Source organism: Amia ocellicauda, chromosome 5 (genome assembly GCF_036373705.1).
Source record: "Amia ocellicauda isolate fAmiCal2 chromosome 5, fAmiCal2.hap1, whole genome shotgun sequence".
In the NCBI taxonomy this organism is placed as follows: Eukaryota; Metazoa; Chordata; class Actinopteri; order Amiiformes; family Amiidae; genus Amia; species Amia ocellicauda.
The window spans coordinates 19,946,008-19,960,838 of NC_089854.1; the positions used below are offsets into that span (position 1 = coordinate 19,946,008).

General features: G+C 50.3%; 1 protein-coding gene, 1 long non-coding RNA gene and 1 other non-coding gene across 3 annotated transcripts; 2 read left to right on the forward strand and 1 right to left on the reverse strand.

The window, feature by feature from the left end:
- The first annotated feature begins 1,364 nt into the window (after nt 1-1,364).
- Nucleotides 1,365-7,528, forward strand: utp6 (UTP6 small subunit processome component). The gene is made up of 19 exons (XM_066704184.1): nt 1,365-1,593; nt 2,121-2,205; nt 2,498-2,539; nt 2,873-2,965; nt 3,470-3,517; nt 3,619-3,682; nt 3,877-3,995; nt 4,223-4,300; nt 4,402-4,483; nt 4,573-4,654; nt 4,759-4,940; nt 5,222-5,301; nt 5,421-5,498; nt 5,614-5,793; nt 6,070-6,150; nt 6,271-6,380; nt 6,545-6,611; nt 6,766-6,838; nt 6,981-7,528. The coding sequence occupies exons 1-19, from the start codon at nt 1,502-1,504 to the stop codon at nt 7,136-7,138; spliced, it is 1,794 nt and encodes a 597-aa protein (XP_066560281.1). The 5' UTR covers nt 1,365-1,501; the 3' UTR covers nt 7,139-7,528.
- A 4-nt stretch (nt 7,529-7,532) lies between these two features.
- On the reverse strand, nt 7,533-10,807 carry LOC136749699 (uncharacterized). The gene is made up of 2 exons (XR_010816780.1): nt 10,613-10,807; nt 7,533-9,309 (listed from the first exon to the last, which is right to left on the reverse strand). It is a non-coding gene; the product is annotated as an uncharacterized LOC136749699 (long non-coding RNA).
- Nucleotides 10,808-12,711: 1,904 nt separating this feature from the next.
- On the forward strand, nt 12,712-12,783 carry trnat-cgu (transfer RNA threonine (anticodon CGU)). Its single transcript has one exon. It is a non-coding gene; the product is annotated as a tRNA-Thr (tRNA).
- The last annotated feature ends 2,048 nt before the right edge of the window (nt 12,784-14,831 follow it).

The window sequence follows — 14,831 nt, forward strand, 5'->3', positions numbered from 1 at the left end:
TATATGTTTGTCATTGTCATTATTATTATTATTATTATTATTATTATTATTATCACAGAAGGTGTACAAGTGCCCTAGGGGTTCAGGTGAGAGGTGGTGAGGGGTTCATGGGACAGTCTGGAGACTCAGGGCAGATTCACACACTGTCAGACTGGGGAACCTGCCTTTGGAGTTAGTGAGTGTGGTGTGTGTGGGGGGAGGGGAGGCAGAGGATGTTTGTGTGCCGTGTGGGGGAAGGTGAGGGGGTGTTTGTGTGGCTGTGGACTCAGGTGTCGGCTCTCGCAGGTACAGCAGCAGATGTGGCTCAGGGGGCTCGGTTGCCATGACAGACTAATCCTGCCAGCCGGGCTACGGCTCTCCATCTTCCCCTGTGTGCCGACACGGGACTGACACCCCACATGCTCCTTCACCACGATCACAGCCTCCGTGTCAGCCGCTCCCCAGCTCGGTACTGTGACGGTTACTGGACTGACTGTTCCAGGGCAACAGTGGGATTCACCTGCGCCCGTCCCTCGTCCCGAGCCCTGTGGCCCAGGAGTATGATTTAAGATGATGCAATATTTGGAGAACCATATGAGGTCAGAGAAAAGTACAATCCCTGAGGCGCACAATTGTCTTTTCTAATGACACTGGCAGCGCGACGTATTTTGTCAAAAACACTGCTGACATCTTTATTTTTTGGAGAACCAGTAGTAAAACATAATTAGACGTGTCGTTTCCTGTTACTGACTCTCGAGAGGAAACACAAATTAACCCCCTTCCCCTGACACTTCTCCTTTTTAACAATCGTCTGTGAGGACAGTTTGGAGCTGCAGAGTTAGGGGAATAAACACACAAACACACTCCCTCTCCCTCTCTCAAATTCAGATTCAAGTTTGCCTTATTGGCATGACAAACAGGAGTAATTGTATTGCCAATGCAGTTTTAACACACACAACTGAAAAACTATATATATAAATAGTAATTATAGTAAAATCTCTCTCTCTCACACACACACACACACACACATCCAAGAGGGCTGGTGCTCTGTTGTGTATTGTTAGCACTGTGTACTCATTTTCTCCTCTTTCACCCCAGAGCTCCGCCATTGTATCATGCAGGGAAGTGGTCGTGTGTTATTAGCACATTGTGTTTGCACTGCCACCGCCCTCTCGCCTTTCCCATTTGACTCTGTAATCCTCGCGTCAAGCTTGTTATTTTAACAATGTGCCACCTTCAAAAAATGCGATTAACATTGTAATTATCCAATATCATATGGTATTTGCGGTGTTGGAGAAGAAAACACAATTGTGATGAAGTAGCTGTTTTAGTGCGGCACTGGGCGCCTCGGACACACAGAGCCGGTCTCGGCGTTTCCGCACGGCGCTCTAAACGGGTGGGACCGGAAGTCGAGGCAGCGCAACTTCCACACGTGTGTGGACTCGGTGTTGACGGGGCTCGCCGTGTTAAAGACGGGATAACTTTAGCGCCAACATCGATAGCTGCACAATAACCGGCAAGCATGGCGGAAATTATCCAGCAGAGGATAGAGGACCGGATCCCGGAGCTGGAACAGCTGGAGAGAGTCGGCTTGTTTACCAAGAAGGAAGTGAAGTAAGAGGCAGATGCATTTCACTCACCCTGTGGAGCCCGTGAACATCCTACCTCAAAAGCGGGGTTCTTATGTTAAAATGCGTTTAACCTCCATTGTAGGGTTGAGTGGTTTTTATTGTTCATATAATCACTTTTATTATTTAAATCTGGGCTCCTCATTCGGGTCTGGCAGGGCAGAATCGTACCCAGGCTTTGCCCCCTGTCCCCCTAATTGATCTACCAGATTATTGTCTGCACAGAGCCAGTCCAGTTCTGTCAGCGTTATGGTGTCTGTGTCCTGGATGTATTGACCTCTGGGTTTGTGGTGACGTCCACCTAGGAGCTACAGACAGGCCTCGGGTTGTGGGTTCAGTCCTTGCTGTTACCCCCTCCCGGCTGTGTTTACATGGTTAATTATGTGTATAAATGGGATGTGTTGTCACAATAGGATAATAAATAAATAAAAACGTGTATGGAAAAAATGGAATAGTGTCAGTGGATAATTTAATAATTAAAACATGTAATGTATATTTTTCTCTGGTTTTCAGGGCCATGATCAAAAAAGCCACGGCTCTGGAATATAAACTGCACAGGCGAATAATCTGCAAAGAGGATTTCATTACCTACATACAGGTGAGTGTCAATATCCGAACTCATCACATACGTACAGGTGAGTGTCAATACCTGACCTCATCACCTGAGAGCTGAGAGCTGCTGCTTTACTTCAGCACTACCCTGCTGCCTTCACAATGCCTGTTTACCTGACTGATCACATGATATCGCCTGTCAAGTTATAATTATAATCCTCATCCTCACAGAAGGCACCAGTGAAGAAAACAAACAAACTCTTCAGTGCAGTTTCATAACATGCAGGATGTTGAGCGTTTTGAAACAAGTATCTTATAGTTTTCCGATTATTTTCCAGTATGAAATTAACGCCTTGGAGCTGATCAAGAAAAGAAGAACAGTAAGTACAGATATTTATATGTGTTTTTATGTAACTGAACTCTGGCTAACAGAGTGTAGGCTGTGTGTCAGTGAGTCAGGGACTGAAGGAGCTTTATTTAGACTCCTGCGTGATTATTTCAGTCCAAGTACAACAATGCACGACTTGTGAAGGCAGTCTTGCCAAGTCACAGTATTTGTTGTAAAAATCGTGCCTCAACGGTTTTGAAAAACTGTCAGAGAGAGAAAAGGTTGATTTAAATGAGACTGTAATGGCTGTGGAGTCGTAGTGAAATGCAAGACTGTGACAGTGTGCATCTTATACAAAATTAACCCCTCCCTGTTTGTTTTGCAGCGCACGGGGTACAGTTTTAAGAAAGACGAGATCGAGTTCTCCATCGTTCACAGGATACACAACGTTTTCAAACGTGCGACTGGGAAGTGGAAGGTAGGCAGCGCATATGCGTCTGGGGCTTTTAAAAATGACGCAGCCAGGGGGAGATGGTCAGGTTTGACTGAAAGACACTGACGCCCTTTCCGATGTGCCTTGATGCTAAAATAATAAAATGTTAATGGGATAAAAAAGGAGGGGAAAAACGTATTGCACAGGATTTAAAGCGCACAACCACAGAGAGCTGGCAGCCCAGCTGATCCAGCTCCTAGCCTGGTAGTCTGACAGGGAGAGGGGAAGGAGCCGGGGTGGGGCGAGGAAGGGAACAGTGTAGCTCTGATTGGTCCCCCTCGGTTGGACAGGAAGTGTATTTCAGGTGTTGGCTGTAAAATCCTGCCAGCGGTGCAGGAACGCCGAGTTTGAATAACGAAGAGCTGCCCTTTCTCTTTACAACACTTCTGTCAGTCAGCTATGTAATAGAACTCCCATTGCAAGCTTTAGGCCTGTACTGAGTTAGGCCATATGCATCTCATCCTAAAGTTTTCTCTCTCTCTCTCTCAGGATGATGTGCAGCTGTGGCTGTCCCATATTGCTTTCCTGAAGAAGTGGGTAAGTAAGCGGAGGCGATTCGCCCAGGTCTGCTCGTGATGGATGGATGTGTCATGGTCAGTAGCAGTGACTCCTGCCCTGTTTGATTTCCTTCTCTTTAGAACACAAAGATCAAACTGAGCAAAGTGTTCTCCTCAATGCTGGCCATCCACCCTGAGAAACCAGGTAAATAAACACACGTTCAATTGATTACAACATTTATATAAAGAAAAGATACCAGATACTGCAGTCATTGAAGTGCGGCGCCATGCCGAGCCGGGCCGTGTAGTGCATGGGGTGGCGTGTCACTGTGGTGCTGTGTTACACTGCATGGGACTGTGAGGTGAGAGGCCGACTGAATGCTGTGTCTGTCTCCCCAGCACTGTGGCTGATGGCTGCGAAGTGGGAGATGGAGGATTGTGGCTCATCGGAGAGCGCCCGGCACCTGTTCCTGAGGGCACTGCGCTTCCACCCCGACAACAGCAAGGTGTACCAGGAGGTGCGTCCAGGTTTGCTCTCTCTCTCTCTGTGGGACTGCCCTGTCAGTCAGGGTCCGCACTGTGCCCCCCCGACTGATGCTTCTGTCTCCCTCTTTCTCTCCCTCCCGGCCTGTCTGTCTGTCCCTCATTCTCTCTCTGTCCTCTTCCCCTCTGTCTGTCCATCTGCCTTTTCCTCTCTCTCCACTCCTCCCTGGTTCACCTTATCTCTCTCTCTCTCTCTCTGCAGTATTTCCGAATGGAGCTGATGCATGCAGAGAAGTTGCGGAAACAGAAGTTGCAGCTGGAGCAGGCCAACATCGACTTGGTAGGTTCTGAGCCCCTCTCTTCTGTGGCGCCAGCCCCTCGGCCCAGTGTCCCCGGCTGACCCGACTGAGCTCACAGTGTTAACGCACCCCTCTCTTGCAGGGGGAGTACAAGTTCTCGGAGGAGATCGTAAGTGGCAAGCTGGCTGAGGTTGTTTACAGAGACGCCACCCAGAAGATCCCAGGTAGGCCCTCTCTGTCTGTCTCTCTCTCTCTCTCATTCTGTCTGTCTGTCTGTTTCTGTGTGTGTATCTGACCACTGTCCTTTCTGCAGGGGCCCAGTTCATGCTGTCTTTGCTGACCGTCGCCCGTCTGTTTGACTTCACCCAGGAGCTGCAGCAGACCATCCTTCAAGAGTGAGTTTGCTTCCTGAGGGGGAGGGCTGTTCTGCTTTGTGTGTGTGTATTAATGTGGGTATAATCTGTGTGTGTCTGTACTGACGGGGCTGCCATGTGTCCAGTCTCCAGTGCGCACACGCCAATGACCCCATGACCTGGGACTTCCTGGCGCGGCGGGAGCTGGAGGCGGGTCCTGAGACGGGGGCGGAGTCTGTGTCGGCGCAGAGCCGGGCGGCTGCAGCGGCACACAGAGAGGAGCGCTCCTGTCAGGTGTACGAGCAGGCTGTCGCCCGCCTCGCCACAGGTACACACACCACGACAGCAATTACAATCATCATAACAACCATAATAATAGTAATAATCATAAACGCAACAATAATGGTTGGGAAGGAACTCTCTCCACCTCTTGTGTGTGAGGGGTGCATTTAAGACCGTAGGGGTCCTTTCAGTGGTCCTGCATCATTGATAGCTGGGAGAGGGGAAGAGAGAGAGAGAGAGAGAGAGAGTGGGGTCGTACTGCTTCTCCTCATTCCTTACAGCTGCTGTCTGTCTCTGTGTCCCCTGTGGCCTGTCTCTGTGCTGCAGGTGTCATGTGGACCTGCTATGTCAGCTTTTGCCAGGAGAGGTTCCTCAGGAAGACCAACAACCAGGACCTGAAGGACAAAGTGAGCACTGTCGGGGCGTGTGTGTGTGTGTGTGTGTGTGTGTTCAACAGTTGGGTATGAAATTGTGAGAATTGTGGCGTTCCTGGTGCTGACCCATGTTGTGTTGTTGCGTTGCTCAGAGACAGGAGAGGCTGCTGTCTGTGTTCCAGAGGGCCCACGACGCCTCGCTGCTGGAGGAGCCGCTGTATAAGAAATGGGTACGGTCCACCGCACGGGGGAGAGACTTGTCCTGTCCCGGCACACCGCGCTGGTGTTGACCGGTGCCATGCCGGGCTGTGGACTGACCGGTCCCTGCTGTCCCTCCTCTCTCAGCTTCAGGTGCTGCAGTCTCTGGGACGCACACAGGCGGCCGAGGAGGTGGCTCTCGCGGCAACGAGGAGCTTCAGCCGGTCGGTGGAGACGTGGTGCGCCAGCCTCTCGGTGCTGCTGGAGCTGGGTGCGGCCGGCATTGGCGCGGCGTTTGAAGAGGCCCTCTCCCTCCTCAACCCCAAGGTGAGCTGGGATGGGTTGTGAGAGAATGGGTGCTATGTGCGTGTGTTGCAGGCACGCAAACTAATGCATTCTAGATTTTTTTTTTTTTTTTTTTTTTAATAAGGGCTATCTAGTTTAGGTTATGATGTCAAAATGAAAGCTACCAATGTTTATTTTTATCTTTAAATCAGGCTAAACAATGAGACTCATTAGCCAGCACTGTTGTCCCTCTAAAATACAGAGAAATAAGCGTTTTAAAAGACTGACCGTGCCTCGTCTGTGTGTGATGTGTTATAGGAGAGCCTGCCCGTGTGGAGGCTGCGGGTGGCGTGGAGTGAGTCTCACCAGAGCGCCGAGGAGACCGCTGCCCTCTACCAGGTAACGTTATCGTCCTGAATGTTGTTGTTAGTGGCTGTTTCCGAAATCCTGAGTTGTGCTTCAGTCTCAGTGCTGTCGTCGTTGCTCCTGTCTGATGCGTCGTCTGTCCTGTTTGCGCAGAAGGGGCTGCTGTCCCCGGTGGCCAGCGTCTCTGTGGAGGTGAAGGAGCGCTTCCTGGACTGGTCGTACCGCAGCGGGGGCTACAAGCAGGCGAGGCGGGCTTTCGTCAGGTACGGCACAGCGCGGGGGGCCAGCGGTCCGTCACTCGGGCGTCTGCTCCTAATGTCACTTTTTAACTGAGTGATCTGGTTGCAGTTGTTTTGTTGTGTAGCATTGTGCGGTTTTCTAGCTGCCCACAGCGACTGACCTCTCCCTGCTGTCCGTTTCCCTCCAGCCTGCACGAGAGCCGGCCCTTCTCCAAAGAGTTCTTCAGCACCATGATCCGGATCGAGAGGGAGCAGGTGAGGAACACGCAGCCCCTCGTACGGGTAGGGGGTGGGGGGATTGGGGTGGGGTGAGGTGGGGTTCTGTCACCCAGACTGAAAGTTTGGAAAAGCAGGCACCGGGTTCGTGGGCCGAGCGCCCGACACTGAACCTCTCTGCCCGTCTCTGCAGGAGCCGCCACGGATGGAGCGCCTGAGGGACTGCTACGAGCGCGCGCTGCGGGAGTTCGGCTCCGGGGACGCCGGTAAGACAGAGTCCTTGAGCACAGCGGCACAGCACAGAGCCACACAACACAATACAGCACACCAATGTAATGAAATTAGCAGCTGAACCTCGTTAAGAGCGCTGGGTGACGCTGTGCTTCCCCGTTTTCTTCGGCGGCACAGAGCTGTGGCTAGAGTACATCCGGGAGGAGCTGCAGCAGCCGCAGGGACGCCCTGAGAACTGTGGCAAGCTGCACTGGAGGGCGCTGCGTAGCCTGGAGGGGGAGGACGTGGACCGCTTCATCACTCAATACACCCTGCTACAGACCGGACACCTGTGACACCCCACCGATGTGCCCGCCGGGCACTGCACCCGGGTCGCCGGTCCCCTGTGGTGGAGCAAGCACCCCCCATCTCGGAGTTTCTGATTTGTTTCTGTCTGGTTGCTCTGTGGACGTGTCTCCGGGTGCCACACAGATGCTTTGTTGTGAGTTTCGTTCCCAATGAAGATGGAGAGACAGTCACCAGCCTTTCAGCACGATCTGATAGGGGGAGGGAGGGGGTTCTTGTAAACTGGTTTCAAGGCTGGATCTGTTTTGGTCACACACAGTGATCTGAAGTGCCCAGATGTGACCCACTGTGACTGTTCTACCTGAATGACTTAATATTTTGTACACAACTGACCTGTAACCATTCATACTGTCATGTCCATAAATAAAACTTGCCCATGACAGGTTTGTCATTTATTTTATTTTATTTTAATTACTTCATGAAGCTGCCACTGTAAACAACGGTTACATCAGGAGGGTACCTGAGCCCATAGCCTGAGCCCAACAGCAACATTGAAGCTGGTTCCCCTTCACAGCCGCACCACAAACAGTCAACACCGCTGAAAAGCAACCCCATCTTTAATGAAAGCCTAAGTTGAGGTGGGACCCATAACCCCATCCCAAAATGTAACCTTAACTGCAACATCGTAGCAAAATTACTCAAAATAATGCTTTATAAACCACCTGCATGTCACCATTACACAATCCTTCCATTCCTCCACCTCCTTGCGATCGAGACTGGGCTCCGTCGGTGTCGCAGCGCAGAACCGGGCTGTAGGTGGAGACCCGAGTCTCAGCCACAGCCTGGTGAGGGGCGAACAGGCCTGGGGCCCCGCCAGCACACTGCCATTCATACGGGACAATTCACAAGAGCAGCAACACAAATAGACTTGCAATAAATGTTAAAAGTTTTTTTATTAATTCCTTTTTCCTGCCACTTCATTGTCCCTTGCTGCTAGAACACAAGAAACGGGTCAGAACCGCAGCTGTGCTGGAGCGCAACGCAGCCGAGCAGCACCGCCCTGTGGCCCTGTGCGTGTCTGGGGCAGGAGGGGCTCGGATACTCATCCGAACTATTAGTATGATTATATTAATAAACGTGAGGCAGATTAATTTCTAGCACACTCTGAAATTAGGACGAGTCTGCTGTGGGCTAAAAGTCCCAGGAGCTGCCCCCCACCCGGCCTCTGAATTTCTGTCATCCAGCTGCTGTGGAGTCGCTGGAGGACTGGGGGGTGAAGGGGGAGGATGAGTAACCTCTCCTACAATATCTCACATATTTAAATAAAAAAGCTCAGCTCAGCTGTGACCAACTCCCGCACAGCTGAGATGAAGCCCCCACCCCACATCCGCAGCCCAACTGCTCACCTGCTCAAGCCACCCATCTCAGCAAGATCACCACACCATCCCGCCAACCACTCAATCATAAAGGAGGCCAAAAACAGTAAAAAAAAGTTTCCAGGAACTCCCCCCAAGGTAACTAGCATTCTGTCAACCAATAGGAATTGGCCACGGCCTCCGGCAGGGCGTAAGGTCACTTCATAGATGTCAATGGACTGAACATCCCTCACTATCTGCACCAGCTGAACTCTGCAGGAAACAGTGCGGCACAGCGCTGTGTCCCCATGCAGCCACTCATCCATCCACGCAGCCAGTGGTTCACATCTGCTTCCCTTTGTTCCACAGCTCTGGTTCTATCGGGCCTGTTCTGACAGGTTCTGATCACCGCGAGTTAAAGATGGCGGAGTGGTGAAGCCCGGCTCGCTCTCAGCCGAGCTGTGTGCTGCGATCACAGCAGTCACTCCAGCAGCAGATGGCAGCGGCACAGGCATCCCCGGCAGACGGTCCGGCATTGCGGCGCGGCGGGCTGTGGCGGTTAAGGCAGTGGTCAGGGTCCGAGCGGTGCGCGGAAGGGATGGGTCAGTGCTTCCTCAGCAGGATGTAGGTGACCAGCATGATGAGGCTGGCGGACAGCGCTCCAATGACACACTGGTGCACTGTGATGACCGTCTCCAGGGCGTTGATCCGCTCCTCCATTGCGCTGGTGTGCAGGTAGTCGTAGATGGAGGCCCCGATGCTCCACACCGCCCAGACAGCGTCCACCACAGCCTTCATGGTGGGAGACACCATTTACCGGGGGACGCCTGCCTCCTCACACAGGGACTCCTTCTGCACTGCCCGCCCTGCCGACACCAGAGAGGAGAGGAGAGGAGAAAGGGGTCAGCACTGCAGCTCAGACACACAGGAGAGAAGAGAGGGGTCAATACTGCAGCTCTGATACACAGGAGAAGAGAGAGGGGTCAGCACTGCAGTTCCAACACAAAGCAGAGGAGAGGAGAGGAGAGAGGGGTCAGCACTGCTCAGGTCCTCTGCTCTTCTCAGAGGAGAAAGCTAGGTGGCCTAGCCGAGTCTTGGGACAGGAAGTGTATAAATTATTCACCTAGCCAGAGATTTCCATCACTGCGGTCCGTGCGTTTATTATTATTATTTTTATTTCTTGGCAGACACCTTTATCCAGGGAGACTTACAACATAAGTGCAATTCAAAGTGCAAGAATACAGTTAAGAACAAGGCATCAAACAGTACAAATTCAAATTTACATTAAACAAAGCAATTCAAACATTTTACAACTTCCAATTTACACAGGTAAGTACAGTAAGTGAGGTCCTACATCCTGTTATTATTACTGGATTTTCAATCAGGATCAACAGGTATGAGTATCTAGGGAAACTCCCTGGGTCAGGTGCGCGGCTCAGGGCCAGGCGTCAATAAAGCGAGTGTCCAAATATAGGACGGATTCTATGCCCTGCGGTGACGTCATAGATATGGACTCTGCGGCGGGGGGTCCAGTCAGCTGGTCAGCGCATCACCCCCCGAAACTGCTGCTTTCCACACCAACAATAGTACTGCGTGTGTGAGTGTGTGTGTGAGTGTGCGTGTGTGTGTGTATCTGTGTGCGTGTGTGTGTGAGTGTGTGTGTGTGTGTGTGTGTGCGTGTGTGTGTGTGTGTGAGTGTGTATCTGTGTGTGTGTGTGAGTGTATCTGTGTGTGTGTGTGAGTGTGTGTGTGTGTGTGTGTGTGTGTGTGTGTGAGAGTGTGTGTGTGTGTGTGTGTGTGTGAGTGTGTGTGTGTGTGTGTGTGTGTGTGTGTGTGTGAGAGTGTGTGTGTGTGTGTGTGTGAGTGTGTGTGTGTGTGTGTGTGTGTGTGTGTGTGAGAGTGTGTGTGTGTGTGTGTGTGTGTGTGTGTGTGTGTGTGTGTGTGAGAGTGTGTGTGTGTGTGTGTGTGTGTGTGTGTGTGTGTACTGAATCCGCTGCTGTCTTTGTATCTTGTGTTTTGGGGACACAAGGCGCTGCTGCCGGGCTCCTCACACTACAGCCACAGCGCGGCCCGGAGGCGGAGGCGCGCTCCTCTGCTGTGAAACAGGCCGCTTCTGCGCGGCGTCGCACACAGCGCTGGATCTGACCGCGGCGGTCGGGTCGCACTCACCGGTACTGGCACTGCAGGGCACTGGACGGCGGGCTGGCCGGCATGCACGCCCTGGTTGCGGCCCGGTGTCCTGGACGCGCCGCTGGCTCCGGCTCTCACAGCTGCGGCGACCGGCGGAGGAGGGGCGTCAGAGCGGAAGGGCTCGGCTAGCGGACAGAGCCAGTGCGATTGGTGCTGCCGTCCTGTCACTCAAGAGCAGCATTATCATAATAACCATCATAACAATGATCATACTGATAATAATGATAATATGAATAATAATAGCTAGAAATTAAGGTAAACAATAACATATATCATATGTAGTATTCAAATAATAACAACTAGAACTTAAAACCTGTTGTCCCGTTATCTATAGGGTATCTTTGTATCTTTAAACATTTTCCCAAATAAGAAGTACAAAATACAATATGGAAACTATTACTTTTTAACTTCACTTGAAACACGGCTGTGCTCTGCGCAGAAACGTCTGACTTCCGACCAGTGTACATGGCAACATTGTAAAAGCGGACAGTCTGTGTCTCCATGTTCATAAGCATGTTCATAAGCATGTTCATCATCATGTTCATCATCATCTTCATGTTCATAATCCTGTCGAATATGTTGTTTATATTGATTCCTCCTCTGTCCCTTTCCCCTGAGCTATAACTATGACTTCACATCGCCTGGGATTATTAGCTCACAAATCTACGATGTAGGACTTGTATTAACTGTATATTTTCTTTTGCACTTGTATTTTGTACTACGTTTTGATCTGTAATTCACTATAATTTCATAATGCTGTTATGTTTTGTAGGTCGCCTTGGATAAGGGCGTCTGCTAATAAATACATAAATAATAATGATTATGCAATGCAATTATGAATTTGAGTAAAGTAACATTTTAATAAAATACTGTCGCAGCATGTCAATTATTCAGAGCACAGTGCTGTAGAATGAACTTACCAGCCTCCTGTTCTTGTTTTTTGTTTTGTTTACAAGAAAGTGGCGCGTTGCGTTTTTTTGGTCTTGTTTCATTCGGATTGTGTTTGTTTTGGCATTAATTATTATTAGCCTACATGTGAGGTTTCTAGCTATCTAAAAGCGTCATGTCTATAACAAACAGCAATAAAAGCAGGGAAATTATACAGGTGTAGTACCAGGGGTATTATTATTATTTATAGATGTATTTGAATCCAGAATCCAGAATGAATCTAAAAACGACATTATTTCATTGTATAATCGTACTAGTGTTTTCTACAGAAGATTCTCAGAATCGCATTGTCTAAGCTGGTCAAAGTCTGCGCAGATCAACACGTGGTCGTGAACAGCCTTCATCACAGTCATCCAGCGTCAACTGCGACGCACCAGCAGAGCCAGCGCGGAGCTGCACGCTGTAATCACGGATCCTGCCCAGTCAGTCCTGCTTTCAGATTGTTGCAATTGAGCTCAAATGTTCAATACATTATTTAGCATATTCACTGTTTATTAAAGCAAAGATAATCAAACTGGGTGGGCACCCGCTTCACTGCACTGGCATTGTCCCCCGGTGCCCCCTGGTGTCTCCGGCCCTGAATCAACAGCTGCGTTTTACTGCCTCCCCGCCGGCAGCGGCGGTACTGCGCGGCGGAGTGAAGCGCTCGGCTGCGCAGACGCTGCTCAGGGTCTCCACGCTTGGAAACAGGATGGACGCGTTTCCAGCGAGCCGCCCCGGGCCTGACCGTGTCGAAGCACTGCGATTAAAACCACCCGCATACTTACACACATCCCATTACAGCACACAGCCCGTGCGGCGCCGGCAGGCACTGTATCCGCACACAAAGCATTGGATGCTGCCCCCCCCCGGTCACCCTGGCCGGGTCAAAGATCAGGCGATTATGCCTCCCCCGCAGAGAGCGCAGGGTCTGCACAGAGCACCATTGCGCACAGGGTGCAGACGCTGAGCTGCGGTCTGTGCCGGTGAGGAAAGGCCCACAGAGCTTCTTTCCCCAGAGATGAAGCTCCAGTTTGAGACGCGCTGGTCCCTGGGGGGGTGGGGGGTTATCCGGCTGCCGCTGCGGTGTGCCCCTAATCCGGGGGCCGGCAAAGCCTCCAGTGGCAGGACCGGGGCCTGGGTGTGTGTCTGGCGCGGTGGCCAAGTGGTAAGGCGTCGGTCTCGTAAACCGAAGATCGCGGGTTCGAACCCCGTCCGTGCCTGCGCGCGCCTGGGGGCAACCTTTTTAAAGGCATCGGCGCACGGGCGGGATTGAGCCCCGACCTCCTGAGCAAAGAAAAGACACATATGTAACACATATCTATCTATCTGTCTGTCTGTCTATCTGTATATAAACGTGTTTCATCAAACTGAGTCGCACTACGTTACTCACAATTCGGTTCCACTTTGTATATTTTGAATAGACATTTTTTTTAAATTACTGAATTACCGAAAATGTTTTATGGTTATATGGTTATATTTATGTCATAGTATTGCTTTAAATTAAGGAAATGGCCACCAGGTGTCGCTCGAGCGATAAATGAACAATTAAAACATTGTTAATACAGCTAAACCTCGGTCTAAATAAAGTTCATCATACATCTCCAGCAAATAATGTTATTCACGTGTATATTATTTTATTATATTATTATTCACACTTTCAAAGTACACTTACAGAGTAACATAAATCCAAGCAAACATCTTAGAGGTAAACAACAATACTGTAATAATAATAATCATAATTCACTTTAATTATGGCGAGTTTGCCCTGCTGTAAAAAGACAGTAAATAATATCTGGTATTAGCGTTAAAATAATTTTGAAATACGTTGAAACACGCAGAATAACCGTCAAAGCAAATGAAAATCCCTACGAAAGGCGGTAATATCCCCCGACACAATGGGCGAGGCACTCCCGCTGCTGTATCCCACACCCAGCGGCACACTGACGGGGGGCACGCCGCGACCCGCGACCCCCGCACAGCCGCACGGAGCTCTGAAAGCGCACAGTCACGTTATTGTAATGTGTCATTGTACACGTTTTATTAAATGCTCTCATCAAGTAAATAAAGTCAACCTCAAAGTCTTAAACTGAAAGTCAACAAAAGAGAATTAAGAAGCTAAAAAAGAACAGGCCTACAGTAATTTCAGACATGTAGTCTGCTTTTTTATATTATATGACTGGATGTTTTTAAAATCGATTTCAGACATGGACAATTAGATACTTCACGCTAAAGATCACTAAGTAAGTCATTAAAGATAACATGTAAACGGTGGACTGTAACTTACCGTTCAGATTGCTTTGGAAACCTATACAATTAACTTATGCTGGAGTGTAGTTTTCCTAGTTGAATTTGAATGAGTAGTTACTGTACCTATGTATATTCAATTCATGTGTGGTAGGGGGAAGTAAAAGCGGTTTCCTGGGGACTGTAATAATGAAGTATATATAGGCCGCTTGCACAAACTCTGGAGACGTAAACCGTCTCTGTGTGTCGGGGGTCAGTGTTCACCCCCACCGCGCTTATGATATCTGTAATATAGTGCAGTGCTGCTGCCTACAGACATGCTTGCAAGTCTGTATATGGACAATGCACTGAAACTCAATGTACTGTAGTTACACACACAAACTCACTCTCTTTAATTGCGTGCTAAATGAAACGCACGATGTCCACCTGGGGGCATCCAGGCTGTGGCTCGGGTCGCTACTGTTGCCTTATACTATCTGTATAAACGCGACGTATCACACAATCCTGCAGGCACCAGCCCGGTGGAATTGGTTTCCCAGGCAGATGTGTGCGATGCTCTCATTGGTTAACAATACGCAATGTGCTCTTTAAAGGGATCCTGTTGAAACACACCCTGCGCGCTGCAGATCCTCGCTCCTCCGGGCGGTGGCGACAGTAATCTAATGAGCAGCGGCGCGGCGCAGGGCTCACTCTCTGCCCGACACAAGCCCTCTCCAGCGGCCCAGGCTCGGCTGCGCCACACACCGACGCGGCACTGCACGGCGCACACTGCCCCCCGGGGTGGCACAGCGGGCTGGAGAGCTGGACCGCCACAAGCCAGGTGCCCCCCCCCGGGACATGTCATTACTGAGAGAAATAGACAGAGGGGGAAAACTTTCTAGGCTCTTCCTCTGGCCGCTGCGCTACAGTGTTGCAATGGGCGCCTCTCGCCTCGCTGGATACAGACACACACAGGCATGTATATTTGGAGGGCAGTCTCTTGGGATGTGTTCCTTGGATTTGTTTCTGAATGCGAAGTGTTGCA